The 15,377-nt window shown below is 31.5% G+C and overlaps 1 protein-coding gene and 2 non-coding genes across 6 annotated transcripts; 1 reads left to right on the forward strand and 2 right to left on the reverse strand.

Annotated features, from left to right (window-relative positions):
* Positions 1–4,052: 4,052 nt before the first annotated feature.
* LOC113788126 (small nucleolar RNA SNORA69) lies at positions 4,053–4,182 on the reverse strand. The gene has a single exon (XR_003474634.1). It is a non-coding gene; the product is annotated as a small nucleolar RNA SNORA69 (small nucleolar RNA).
* Positions 4,183–4,185: 3 nt separating this feature from the next.
* Positions 4,186–4,315, reverse strand: LOC113788128 (small nucleolar RNA SNORA69). The gene has a single exon (XR_003474636.1). It is a non-coding gene; the product is annotated as a small nucleolar RNA SNORA69 (small nucleolar RNA).
* A 1,881-nt stretch (positions 4,316–6,196) lies between these two features.
* Positions 6,197–9,974, forward strand: LOC101502825 (uncharacterized). 4 transcript variants are annotated; one of them, XM_027337361.2, is made up of 2 exons: positions 6,197–7,946; positions 9,782–9,974. In XM_027337361.2, exon 1 carries the CDS (start codon positions 6,231–6,233, stop codon positions 7,932–7,934), a length of 1,704 nt encoding a protein of 567 aa, XP_027193162.1. In that variant the 5' UTR covers positions 6,197–6,230; the 3' UTR covers positions 7,935–7,946; positions 9,782–9,974. The 4 variants fall into 4 exon arrangements, with proteins under 4 accessions (XP_027193162.1, XP_004512700.1, XP_027193163.1 ...); XM_004512643.3 differs by having other exon boundaries at positions 9,793–9,974; XM_027337362.2 differs by having other exon boundaries at positions 9,803–9,973.
* The last annotated feature ends 5,403 nt before the right edge of the window (positions 9,975–15,377 follow it).

A 15,377-nucleotide genomic window follows, 5' to 3' on the forward strand; every position in this document is an offset into this window, starting at 1 on the left:
GGGTTCCAATTTGATGAGCGAGTCCACCAAGAAAAGAGAAAATAGATAGGATTTGACCAGAGAACTGAGTGCGAAATCGGGGGCAAGCAACCAACTAGATCAGATGTTGAATGTTGACTCGGTGGAGGGCAATTACGTAATTAACTTATCAATGAGAGATAAAAAAAACACAAGCATTCGTTTAAAATTAAATAAATAAATAATTTATTAATTTTTCATATACTTAAAAATAATACACCACTTAGCCCAAGCCAGGCGCGACCGAGCTGGACAGATGGCGATGGCAGCGTGCGCGCGTGTGGACGTCAATTTTGCATGCGTTCTTCCTCCTTTACAAAATTGGGGTATCCCTTGGAGCACATCTCAAGTTTCATACCTCCACCTTATAAACACTACTAGTGTGTGTTATCCCTCATATCCTTATTTTTCAATCCACACCAACACTAGCTCTCATTAATGTCATTATTATTTTCAACAATCTTCCATTAATATCATTATCATTTTCAGCAGAGATAGATTATCAGAGTCAAATCCTTAGGCTCAGATACTTAGAGGCAACAAGCAAAGGAAATTTTTAGTCTCTAATCATCAAGTTCCATAGATAAAGGGGTCTTTGGAAATTGGCAAAGGTTGAAGGATGTTGTGGCATTGTTCTTTTTCATTTAGTTATATTGTTTTGTTTCAAGCAATGATTCTCAAAACCAAATTGTTAAATAGTTCTATTTTCCAACAACATGTATCCTGCCTAGGAAATATATATTTTCTTTTAAACACAAGAGAGGTTTAGAACAAGAACAAAAGACAATATAAATTCTTCTATAGTATGATTAAAATTCAAGAGAGGTTATTACTTGTAACTTAATGTGACACAATGCCATATAAAATTCTTGTGTTTTTTTTTTTCTTTCAAACTTCTCTCGTAACAAAAATTATTTTCCATCTACATTAGCACAAAAATGAAAGTAGTCATCAAGGAAGGAATTTCTATCAGATAGGATAATAAAGTTATGATATTTTCAATTTACATGTCTTTCTCTGTTTTGAATCACATGAAAGTAACAAGTATCACTTCACCTTAAGCCCTTACTTTGACTAGAACCAGACTCAAAATTCAACTACACACTGATTTTTTTATTAGAAAGCACTTACCAACATTCATGGAAATGATTTTATGTTCTTCTAATGCTGGGGCCAGAAAGTACTATTGACATTACCAAATGCAAGCTCAACAACTTGTTGCATAACCTTAGCTCTCAGGAGTTCCCCCAATCTATTTTCTTTTTTAGTTAATCTTTCATTGTTACTGCAACAATTTGATTGATTTGTCGCGACAAACATTAAATCAACCACTAACTTGAACCTGACTCCAACCACATTCTTTAACCATTCCTTTACCATCTATCAAGTATCGCATTGTATTTTGCCTCGTTAAACTTTCCAACTGAGGTATACAAATTAGCCATTAATACATAACTTCTAGAACTACCTGGACTAAGTTCTAATAACTTGGCAGCCGCAAGCTCTCCCAACTCAACATTGCCATGGATCCTACATGCACTAAGCAACGAACCCCAAGCTCGTGCTTGTAATTCCAACGACATTGCCTGAATTGTAACTAAAGCTAGGTCAAGTTGTCCGACTCGGCCTAGAAGATCTACCAAACAAGTATAATGTTCTATTGTAGGAGTTATTCCAAAATTTGTTTGCATACTTTTGAAGTACTTTAATCCATCTTCTATCAATCCTGAATGGCTACATGCAAGCAAAAGACTAGTATAAACAATGGTATCTGGTTTTAACCCTTCTGAAGTTGTCATTTTTTCGAAGAGGTTGATAGCTTCATCCCCATTCCAGGGATGGCACAACTATTTATCAAGGAAGTCCAAATAGTTAAATCTTTATCTTTAACCCTGTCAAATACTCCTCTTGCTTTCTTGATGCTACCACATTTAGAGTACATGTGTATGAGAGACGTTTGAACTTGTTGGTCCGATTCAAATCCGTTTTCGAAAACGTACTCTTCAATCTCTTGTCCAGTGTTGAGTGATCCCAAATCAGCACAAGCTGATGAAACAATTGCAAGGGTTGCTCCATTAGGTCTAGTTTATGTCCTTATCATCCTTCTAAATCGATTCAATGCTTCTGATGGATAACCTGAACGATCATATCCCGCAATCATCGATGTCCATGATAAAACACTTTTTTCAACAATCACATCAAATATCCTTCTAGCAAATGTAAGGTTACCACAATTTGCATACATAGTTATTAAAAAATTTTAAATAGAATCCGCTTCACCATACCCACATTTGAGTACAAGAGAGTGAACCGATGAAGCTAAGAAAAAGTCTCCTAATTAGTAACACAACAAAGTCAATATCAATATTTTGACGTTGCATTTGATTAAGTAATTTAAACGCTTCAATGAAACTCCCAAGCTTCACATAACCCCCCATGATAGTTGTCCAAGAAAAAATTGACTTTTCATCCATAGAATAAAAAACCTTCCTTGCTTCATCCATTTTTCCAAACTGAACATACATACCCATCAATGAGTTAGCTAAAGATACCTCAAAACACAAATCCAAGTTTGATAACACAACAATGTATCGACACACCCTGCCAAAGAAACACAAAAGAATTCAAATCCGAAGAATAACTTGATAAAATCGAAACAAATAATAAGATTTGAATTCAAAACATCTGGAAAAAAAATTCTCTCATTTCTTGATTTTCAAATCGTCCACTCACCGCAAATCAAATTAAATTTATTTCTTTGACGCATTACAGGACCGCATGAAAAAGACCATCAAATTGGTTAGCGTGATTGATTGCATTCATAGGAAACTCATTAGATTGTTCCAATCAATTCAAAACATCATACCACACAAATTCAAAAAGAGGACACAAACAACAAACGATGAGTTGTTTCAACTTCCCTACAATCTGTTACATATTGTTGATCTTAAAAAAAAATGATTACTCATTGGAACAAATTATCATTTGTAGACAACCTATTTAAAACTACCTCCACACAAATAAAGATAATTTTGAATGAACAAAAGAATGTCACACTAAGTCTTGAAATGGAGGTCCATTGACACCTGCAACAAACTTCTAAGCACAAAATATGTCTCAATCCTTGCGTATTGAGTTATAGTGGTAATAGATATGTAGCAAATTTACTTCGTTTGATCTACAATTTTAGTATGTTATTTCTAGAACTGAGTTTGTTATTTTAATATACAATTTACACACTAATTATTATAGTGGAAGTTTTTAGTGCACTAGGTCTATAGTTTTTATTCTCTCAAATCTCATATTTATTTTTTTGTGAATTGTTGTCATGTGGAATTGTATTTTTTGTTTTGTTATTTATATGCACAAAAGAGGAAAAATATTTTGAATTATAGAGATAATTATCTCTAATTTTTTCCCAACACATATTTATTGATCAACATCTTAACCTAGAGTCCCTCTGACTCCGTATTTAATCTCCAATGTCATTTATTTAATAGAACTTTATTAAAAGCTTTCAAATATCAAACTCCTAATCCACCATTATCTAAAGACAAATACACATTATCTTACTTGACACAATGAACCTTACTCACTTCGTATCGATTTATATTTTATGAATAGCATTAAAGATTAACTCAAATAATCTCTCTACAAATTATAAGCAATGTTTGACTAAATTATATATATTAAATAAGTTGTTTAGACAAAATATATTAAAAATTACTTAATTGATAAGGTTAAATAAATTTTAGTTCCCTAAATATATCATATTTCATTTTTAGTCATTTTAAAATTTTTCTTTAAATACTGATTCCTCAAATGCACTACGCGAAAAAACGCATATTACAGCGCTTTTTTTAAGCCATTTACAGCGCTTTTTCAAAAAAATAAGCGTTGTGGAAACGAGCGCTGTAAATGATACAACAACGCTTTTAAAAAAGCGCTATAAAACATGTAAATACAACGCGCGCTTGTTATGCACATTTTACAGCGCTTCTTCACAAAAAACGCTGTAATATGCACCCCATTATATGAGTTATGGGTGTGCATATTACAGCGCTTTCTCAAAAAAGCGCTGTAAAATGCCCACCCATAATTTCATATATGGGTGTGCATATTACAGCGCTTTCTCAAAAAAGCGCTGTAAAATGCCCACCCATAATTTCATATATGGGTGTGCATATTACAGCGCTTTCTCAAAAAAGCGCTGTAAAATGCCCACCCATAATTTCATATATGGGTGTGCATATTACAGCGCTTTCTCAAAAAAGCGCTGTAAAATGCCCACCCATAATTTCATATTATGGGTCTGCATTTTACAGCGCTTTTCTTGTACATTTTACAGCGCTTTCTCACGAAAGCGCTGTAAAAGGTGCACCATTAAAGCGCTTTAGAACAACATTTTACAGCGTTTTTTAAAAAAAGCGCTGTAAAATGTGTGTTTTTTTTTTTTTTTTAAACTCTATAAATTAATTATTTGAAATGAAAAGCGCTTTTTAGCTTTTTATGGCATTTTTTTTAAAATGCGCTGTCTTTTATCTTTGTATCCAAAATTATTTTGATCCAAAATCACTTCACAATCAGTAGAACAGAACATATTATAGACAATCAGTAGAACAGAACATATTATAGACAATCAGTAGAACAGAACATATTATAGACAATCAGTAGAACAGAACATATTATAGACAATCAGTAGAACAGAACATATTATAGACAATCAGTAGAACAGAACATATTATAGACAATCAGTAGAACAGAACATATTATAGACAATCAGTAGAACAGAACATATTATAGACAATCAGTTCACACAATCAGTAGAACAGAAATCAGAACTCTGTAACTTTATTAACATATATGTAACTCTGTAATTTACAACCTAAGTAACTACATTCAGATACATTTGTTTCTCGCCATATAGACCTAATTAATTAACAACTATATTTAAGTAAATTCTAACAAACGAAATTTTTCATTAAACAATTAGTACTTAGCATGTCACCAAAGGTTGGGCTCAAATTCCAAACAAGAACAAAATATCCGCTACGGTCAATTGGAGTTAACAAAATTGGAAAAAAAGGGGTCCAAATCCAAGTCATAGTAGTTCCCTGAGTGTAACTCAATTAATCTTTCACTCAAAAATAAATAAACAAAAAACGTCAAAGAATGAAGAAAAATAAAATGAAGATCATATGCATGTTAAATAAATCCATCTATAGCTATATGAAGAACAAATAAAATATTTTTATTGTCGTTTTCATAAGCACAACATAATGAGACAATAATAGATAACAAAATAGTTCACAACTTCACATGTCTACGCTATTGATCAAACCGAACAAACGTAAAAAGCATTCCTTCGAAAATAATCACAGCCCAAAACAATCAAAGTCAACCAAATCATACTTCACAAAAAATGTCAAACCATAAGCAAACAAATGATTCCAAAAACCTAAAAGATCACACCGTTTTCTTTCACCTTCTTCTCGCCTTCATCCACAACAACGATGTACAATCTTTTACCAACCTTAAAAGCAACCATCCTTGTAACACAATCTACATTAATCAATTAAAGAGGATCGATCATTCATGATACACAGTTAATAAAGAGAAATTAAGAACAATGAAAAACCTGAAAAAGAGAGAATGGAAAAAAGAAGAGAGGGTTAGAGAAAGAGAAAACGATAGGGTTTGTTGGAAGTCTAAGGAACCGCCATTCTGAAATGCAGTTTACTTTTGAGACCGCTTCTTCTTGACGTTACCGATCTCGTCATTTATCTCTTTCTTCTTTATTTTCTTTTTACTCAACTTCTCTCTATATGTCATATTTCATTTCAAGCATCTCTATGTGAATCTCTTTAGTTTTCTTCTCTGTAATCAAAAATATTTCAAAATGACAAAAATTTGAAGTTGGTTAAGTGCATAAAGTTAGAGTAATTAACAATTGCAATCGTAAATTTTTTGGAAAGGTTAAATTTATAAACGACAAAACTGTATTTTTGATATAGTTGAAAATTCTTAAATAATTATTATTTAGCAAGTTATAATTAATTATTTAATTATTATTATTATTATTTAAAATAGTCAATTATTTAATTATTGGTATTTATATTTTATGTCAACTTAGTTATTTAATAAGATAAAATTGTGGTTCCAAAAAACAATCTCAAGTGATAACAAGAGATATAAGTGAGTTTGATACAAACATGAAAATTCGAAGGTTTTGTTTATCGCAGCCACTGCAACCACAACAAACAATGTTTTTGTTTTCAACTAGGTCAAGGTTTGTTTCTCTTTTCATTCCCAAAAAGTTTCTTCCTTTTAATTTCATTCCCTCTTTTTGCTTCTCAGCTTCAACCCTATTCCCTCAATTCAATAATCCTCATCTTGACAATTCCATTTCATTGTTCAATTCTTTGCTCCATAAGAATCCTACCCCACCACCCATTGAATTTGGCAAGATTTTAGGTTCCATTGTGAAAGCTAAGCATTACTCAATTGCTATTTCCCTTTTTCAACAAATGGAAATTAGGGGAATTAACCCTGACTTTGTAACTTGCAGTCTCTTAATCAATTGTTTTTGCCAATTAGGTCATATCACTTTTGCTTTCTCTGTTTTCTCAAAGATTCTCAAAAGGGGTTATCACCCAAATACAATAACTTTGAATACACTCATCAAGGGTTTTTGTCTCAAAGGCGAGGTTCATAAAGCATTGCACTTTCATGACAAGGTGGTAGCACAAGGATTTCAGTTGGATCAAGTTAGTTACGGGACTTTGATCAACGGGTTATGTAAAGTTGGAGAAACAAGAGCAGCTCTAGAGTTGCTGAGACGAGTTGATGGGAAATTGGTTCAACCTAATGTGGTAATGTACAGCACGATTATTGATAGTATGTGCAAAGATAAACTTGTTTCTGATGCTTGTGATTTATATTCTGAAATGGTTGTCAAGAGAATTTCTCCTGATGTTGTCACTTACAATGCACTAATTAGTGGCTTTTGCATCATGGGTCAATTGAAAGAAGGAATTGATTTGTTAAAAAAAATGACATTGGAAAACATCAACCCAAATGTGTATACTTTTAATATATTGGTTGATGCTTTTTGTAAGGAAGGGAAGTTAAAAGAAGCTAAAAATGTGTTTCTTGTGATGATGAAAAAAGACATAAAACCTGATATTTTTACTTATAGCTCTTTAATAGATGGATATTGCCTCGTTAATAAAGTGAACAAGGCTAAGAGTATACTCAACATTATGGCCCAAAGGGGAGTGGCTCCTGACGTTACGAGCTACACTATTGTGATTAATGGACTTTGTAAGATTAAAATGGTGGATGAAGCCATGAACCTCTTCAAAGAAATGCAGTCCAGAAAAATTGTTCCTAATGTTGTAACTTACAGTTCCCTCATCGATGGTTTGTGCAGATCGGGGAGAATTACATATGCTTTGGAGCTTGTTTGTGAGATGCATGATAGGGGCCAACCACCTAATATATATACTTACAGTTCTATATTGGATGCTTTATGCAAAAGCCATGATGTTGACAAGGCAATTGCATTATTGAAAAAATTTAAAGACTTGGGTATTCAACCAAATATGTGCACATATAATATTCTTCTCAATGGATTGTGTAAAAGTGGACGAATAAAGGATTCACAAAAGATTTTTGAATATCTTTTGGTCAAAGGCTACAATCTTGATGTCTATGCATATACCATTATGATACAAGGGTTTTGTAACAAGGGCTTGTTGGACGAAGCGTTGGATTTGTTTTCAAAAATGAAAGACAATGGCTGCATTCCAGATGCTTTAACTTATGAAATAGTTATTCATTCCCTCTTTGAAAAATATGAAATTGAAAAAGCGGAGAAACTTCTTCGGGAAATGATTGTGAGAGGTCTTCTTTAAGACAGAAACTAGGTGAGATATTTTTCTATTTAAACTTTATTATTTTGAATCAATGTTTCAACATTAATTTATCATTTCAATCAATTTTGTTAAGTGTGTTTATACTTCACAAATTGGTAGATTGGTGAGTTCCAACTTGAAAGAAATTTGTAGAATATTAAAATTATTGTTGTCTTATGTGTGTTGGTTTTTTTTTTTTTTGTATTAACTGGATTACATAGCTAATACATTTAACAATAGTAAACATCTTGATGGTTAACTATATGATAAAAATTGCATTTCAATATTCATTGAGACCGAGAGGATGAATCAGATAGTCTTGTTGTGATTAGTGCAGAGAAAATCAATATTCATTTCAATATCTTGATGGTTAACTGTATTAGTGTTGTTGTAACTATTCTTTTTGATTCATTGCTGCCATTCCTGATATACTGCTTTGGAATCTTTACAAATACAAAGGCAGAATACATGTAAAATCTGATGGGGATTATGGATATAAATTAGCTTGTTTAGGCCTAAAAGCAAGGTCCATAATATTTAGGGGAAAAGGGTTAGTTAGTTAGAGAAGTAGAACATTGTGAATACTGATTGTAAAATTCTCAATACTAGTATTTATAGTTCCTTTTTTCAACTGTTTTGTTTATCCCTTATCCTTTAAATGGGTTAAATGTTAAATGAACATCATTTAGATTCACAGTATTTATAATTTGGAAGGTGTATCGTATTGAGATCAAATGTTCCTCATTGTATAGATTACAATGAGAAGCATATTAGAGATATAATTATATTCATTTGTTTCTGCATTTCCTATTGACAAATAAATTTCCAATTGATTTCTGTTTCCTTTTACGGAACCTCGAATGATTGCCAATGCATTTGTGGTAGTCCTGTCTTCTGTTGTTTGTCTCCTTTTCTGTCTAAATATATCGAGAACTTGGTTCGGACTCAGGACATATATCTTACCAGGATGTGAGTCTAATTCAGCAGATATATCTCACGAAACTGATTATTGTGTTGAATGTTGCAAATTTCAATATAAATAGTCAAAAACTCTAAACATTATAGGTATCTTAATGCTATGAATTCATGGGATTGTAAAGAACAAAATAAGTCAAATTAACTGAAGTTCCTGGTTCCAGACCTAGGTTTGTCCATGATGCAGTCACTCTTGCTTTCGATGAACTCCTATTCCATAAGACCATTGCTAACTTGTTATAACTGAGAGGGCCTGCCCAAACCTGCACATGTGCTTCAAGAAGTGTTAGAAATTAAGATATCATCTTAGAATATCTAATATAATGTTGGAGTATCTTAGTTTCTCTCGTAGGATCTGTTTCTAATCTTAGAGTATCTTAAATTATCTTGTTAGATTAGTTTTCAAATTACTTAGTTATTATAAATTTATAATTATTATTTTTCCTGATTTCGCTATTTATTTAGGATTATAAGTTTAATATCCTTATAGATAGGGGTTAGTCTGTTTATCTTCAACAAGTTTTATGAAGAAATTTCCCACTACTAACACAAGTGCATTTCTCTCCAAGGAAACATCTATTAGTTATAGTATCTAGTATCTACATATTTAAGTGACAAGCTATGGAATACAAATACTAACATAGACATAAGACACGAAACATATATTTACACGTCGACACCGATAATAATTTGAGAAAATGAATTACCTCCAAATCATCATTATTTTTCACCTTCTTCCCTTGAACTCCTAGTTTGTCTGCAAAACCACAAGGTTATTAGTATTAAAAGCATTGATTGTTAAGAGATGTTTGAGGATTTTTTAGTCTAATCCTTCCTTGATTTACTGCAATAACTTCTGAGTTGCTTAGTAGTTTCTTTGTAGTGTCGTACAGTTCTCTAATGTCACAACCAATCAATGAAGGAGCCTATATATGCAAAGGAAAAGTTATCTTACAAATCACATTTTCCGTAGAGGTCTCAGCAAATTATTGTAAATAGAGTAATCAAAACAGAAAATTTTTGTCGTCAGGTTCGAAACTGAGTACAAGATAATGAAATTCTTTGAAATAGATTGTATTTAAATATCTCCTGTTGTTCTCCAACTGGATATCTATTTAGTTGGTTTCTGAAGTTGTCATTTTTTCGAAGAGGCTGATAGCTTCATCCCCCATTCCATGGATGGCATAACTATTTATCATGGAAGTCCAAATAGTTAAATCTTTATCTTTGACCCTGTCAAATACTTCTCTTGCTTTCTTGATGCTACCACATTTAGAGTACATGTGTATGAGAGACGTTTGAACTTGTTGGTCCGATTCAAATCCGTTTTCGAAAACGTACTCTTCAATCTCTTGTCCAGTGTTGAGTGATCCCAAATCAGCACAAGCTGATGAAACAATTGCAAGGGTTGCTCCATTAGGTCTAGTTTATGTCCTTATCATCCTTCTAAATCGATTCAATGCTTCTGATGGATAACCTGAACGATCATATCCCGCAATCATCGATGTCCATGATAAAACACTTTTTTCAACAATCACATCAAATATCCTTCTAGCAAATGTAAGGTTACCACAATTTGCATACATAGTTATTAAAAATTTTAAATAGAATCCGCTTCACCATACCCACATTTGAGTACAAGAGAGTGAACCGATGAAGCTAAGAAAAAGTCTCCTAATTAGTAACACAACAAAGTCAATATCAATACTTTGACGTTGCATTTGATTAAATAATTTAAACGCTTCAATGAAACACCCAACCTTCATATAACCCCCCATGATAGTTGTCCAAGAAACTATTGACTTTTCATCCAAAAAATCAAAAACCTTCCTTGCTTCATCCATTTTTCCAAACTGAACATACATACCCATCAATGAGTTAGCTAAAGATACCTCAAAACACAAATCCAAGTTTGATAACACAACAATGTATCGACACACCCTGCCAAAGAAACACAAAAGAATTCAAATCCGAAGAATAACCTGATAAAATCGAAACAAACGTCGACTCACTCGGTTCAAAACCAACAACCAACATCTCTTTCAACAAATTCATTGCCTTGTCCATCACACACACACACGTGAATAAGCCGAAATCACAGTGTTCCACGACACAACACTTCTCTGCGGCATTTCATCAAACACCTTTCTTGCAGATTCAATAATGGAAAACTTTGAGTACATATCAACAAGTGAAGTTTGAATAAAAGTATCAGCTTGGAATCCAAGTCTAAGGACATGTCCATGAAGCATTGTACCGTGAGGAATTGAAAGGAGATTGGTACATGACTTGAAAAGTAAAGGGTATGTGAAAGTGTTGCCATGAACACAAGAGTGTTGCATTAAAGAATATATCTTTGGAAATAGAGAAATTAAAAGTACAACTAAGCCTAATTTTTTTGATCGTATTACCAAAACATATTTGAAATACAAGATGCACAACATATTTGAAGTACAACTAAGCCTTCTTGAGTTTAATAAAGCTTCACTCATTGCTGGATATCTATTTTACAAAATGCATGAATTCATAGATTTTAGAAGCATTTAGTTGATTTGTATATGCAATTTGAAAGCCACAGATATACCTTTCTTTGGGGTTTATATTATTATTCTCACAATTATCATACTTCAAATAGTCAATTCCCTAATATAACAATGAAAATTGATGTTAATTACATTCATATAGTATATAAGCTTGAAATGCATATTATTATTATTATTATTATTATTACCCATGAAGTAAATGTTTTTGCATCTTGCTCTTCATGCCCTAATGATCCAGGCATACTTTTACTGCATGTTTGATTTCTGCAGAGTAATTGTTAGAAGTCAAAATGGTTGACCAATGATGAATATTCTAAAATAAAAAAGTTTTAATTTAAATGTGGTACCCTGCATCAGAATCGATCCCTAACTTTAGACCTTTGCTATGTACATAATCAGCTAGAGCCTTCATTCATGAAGGAAATGTTGATGATTTGGCAACCAAATTACCATGTCACCATATTAAATTGTCAAGTCTAATTATCATAGAAACTGGTTATTAACTTATTATATCCTTTAAAATGTATACTTGCACCCTTAGATTTTAAACTAGAAAGAGGTTGCACCATTACTTGTTTCTTTGATTTTAATTAAGAACTAGGGTCTTTTGTTTCAAGTGACAATGATATCAACTCCTAGAATCATGATTTTAAATTACGCTGTCAACTAATTATCAAATATTTTTTGTATGACATTTAAGATATAATATGATTTTAAGTTAAATATTTTTAATGATCCAACAAATGTGATTAATTGATACTTTATATTGTAAGTGCATATGCATTAAATTTCATGTAGAGAAAATGTGAATTTTGTGCTGTTTAAAAAATTCAGGCTCACAAAATATGAGAACATGTGAAGTTTGTGCTGATTAAAAAAACTTCAGGCTCACTTGAATATTCAAAATTAAGACTATTTTATAAAACTTCAAAATTATTTTGAACCAATTTATGAAGATTCACACTAAGACCACTTATATATTATAACAAAATGTTAATATATATATTACGTGTGAGTCTCGATTAAGTTCACCCCAACAATCATCTAAAAGATAATAAAAATACATCAATACTATTTCATTATAAATGCATTATTAAATTTTATAGAAGAAAAATGAATAGAAATGCAACAATAACAATGATAATATAAACTATACAAAATGTTGTCCAAATAATTAATTAGTTCAAATAAATATTTTAACTTTAATTTTTTAAATCAATTATTTTGAACATATCTTAAAAAATGTGATAGAAAATTACAATAAAATCATATTAAAGATGATTACTTTTTAGTTTTTTATAATGTGGAAGGTAAAACCATCTTGCACCATGCATGAGTTTATCTTCTCTACTATTGAATCATTAAGTCTCGTAATATCTCATTTGACTCAATCATTAAACTTATTAATCCAATGGTCGATAAATTTTTTGTGTAAGATGCAATGCTTGTCTCACTTGTATAACATTATTTGTCTACTTCTAATATATCATTTAATAACTATTATCTACTAATCATCTTTGATTCTTGATTCTAAATTCAAAGAGTAATGTTTATAAAGTTAAAGTACAATTTAATCTTAATTTAATATATCAAATATTAATATATCAAATGTTCATGCGCAAAGCGCGGGCGAATATCTAGTTAACTATAGTGTAGTACATTGTTTTATTGGTACAATTATGATTTCTTTTAAAGTTATTTGGTATTTTTATTTATGTTTAGGTTTTTTTTTGTCAATTTATTTATATTTAGGTTGAATTACACTTTTGATCCCCTTATTTTATCCCATTCATGAAATTAGCTCGATATATCATTTACAATGTGTCATATTTTTAATTTTTAATGATGTGTCAAATAACCTGAAGATATAGATGGCAAAGTTAATGACATTATTTCATTATGTCGAATTAAAAAAAAAAAAAACATTACAACATTTAAAAATAAACATTTTATTATAAAACACAAGTTACAAAATTACAAAAATCAGAGTTGAATCAAAAAATACCCAAGTTAGAAAGTCATGAACCCTAGACACATTTCTTGTAATTTATCCGGTGAATAATTATGTCAGTGGCCAAGGGGATGAGATGAATTAGTATTGGTACGTACATAGTAGACTTAATGTTCCACGTGAAATTTACCAAATTGGTTAAAAGTTTGAGATATAAAAACATCAAATATTTGTGATACCAACATCTCAAGTACTCGTTTGCACGTGGACTAAGATCTCTCAACGCATATGCTAATGTAGTAAATTTGCGAAAGATATCAAAAGGTACAAGATAATTGAAGTAATTGTGGAGCACAATATAAATAATCCAATTATTACTAATGAAAGTACAGTCGGGGGAAATGGGGAGAAGAATTTTCAGCTTGCATGTTTCACTCTCACTCTACTCCAGATGCAACATTCCAATTCACTAGCAACCTTCAATGACGAACAAATTTAACTAAGTTTCAAATAAAGCATCAAAATAACCAGAAAGTAGGGAAGAAAAACATCATTCACTTCACAATCCTAACTATATCACAAAGTGACACAAATCACACAAACCCCTTCAAAAGAAAATAAAATAAAAATTAACATTTTCATAATAGTCTAAAATACAAAATAGAAGTAGACATGAACTATGAAGTATGAATACCTTTGAGGTTAGACGTGTCAGTGTCTGACACACGTACGATACTTAAAATAAGTGTTCCAAAAATAAAACTTATTTTTCATCACTTCGACACACCTTTAACCCCTTGGACACATCTCAAACACAACTACATGGGTTAAAGATGTGTCAAAGCAATTATGATTAATGATGGGGTTAAAAACATGAAATTTAATTACAACAAGTTTATATTTTCGAAAAGTAGATGAATTCATGAAGGTGAAAAACTATCATATATGTATCAGTGTCGATGTCGGTGTCGGTGTTCTATATCTTTTACATTAGCAGTGTCGAAGTGTTGGTCGTGTTAGGTGTCCGTGTCGGAGTCTATACTTAGGCATGAAGACTCAAGATACAAAACCATCTTTCATATTATCCAAATTGATTGCTTCAATTTTAAGCACTTAGTCTACGATTTAACACCACATGTAACCAAAATCTGCAATTCTGCAGAAAATAGAAGCATGCTTCCTACAAGCATTCAAGATCTAAACTCTAAGCTCTGTTCCTCACAACAATTTCATGACCTTTCCAATTCTCAACACTTCTCTTTAACACATATTCTACTCATTACACATAACTTTAAATGCCAAGCTTGTTCCTGTTGGTCTTAGAATAGTCATTCAACCTTAAGTTTTAGTATTCTAAAACATTTAAGCTTTGTAAGATTAGAATTATTATGCAGAAGTATAAGTATTCAAAAGAATTTTTTTTAAGTTACTTGATATGTGAACGATAGTTCACTTTATGACAGAACCACATGAGATAAAAGCATGTTTACTCCACATGAGATAAAATGAGAGTATAAGATATTGGCTAGAGCAAATGCAATACTATTTGTAAAATCCCAACCCAACTATATTTCCATAATAGAACTATAAGTGAGTATATTAGGTGGTTGAACTCTATCATGCATCTCATCGACAAGCTCCAAATCATATGACATTCTCCCAAATTTGCACAAACCATTAATAAGAGAATTATAAGTTACCACTTCAATAATGAATTTTTTGCATTGCATTTCTTTAATCCATTAGAGTGTGGACAAAATTAACTACTTGGTCATTTGAATCTTAAGTATCACAATTAGAGGCAGTGAGCCTTCATCATATTATGTTTCTGAGTCGTGTGTAGAACATGTCTTTAGAATCAGCTTCCAGAGTCGTGACATTTATCATAGTCAAATTTGTTGACTTTATTATGTTTAGTTTACTATTTCATGTTGCGTTAACTTTTTCATGTTATGCTAAATTTTTCATGTGACG

Source organism: Cicer arietinum, chromosome 8, assembly GCF_000331145.2.
Source record: "Cicer arietinum cultivar CDC Frontier isolate Library 1 chromosome 8, Cicar.CDCFrontier_v2.0, whole genome shotgun sequence".
NCBI lineage: Eukaryota > Viridiplantae > Streptophyta > Magnoliopsida > Fabales > Fabaceae > Cicer > Cicer arietinum.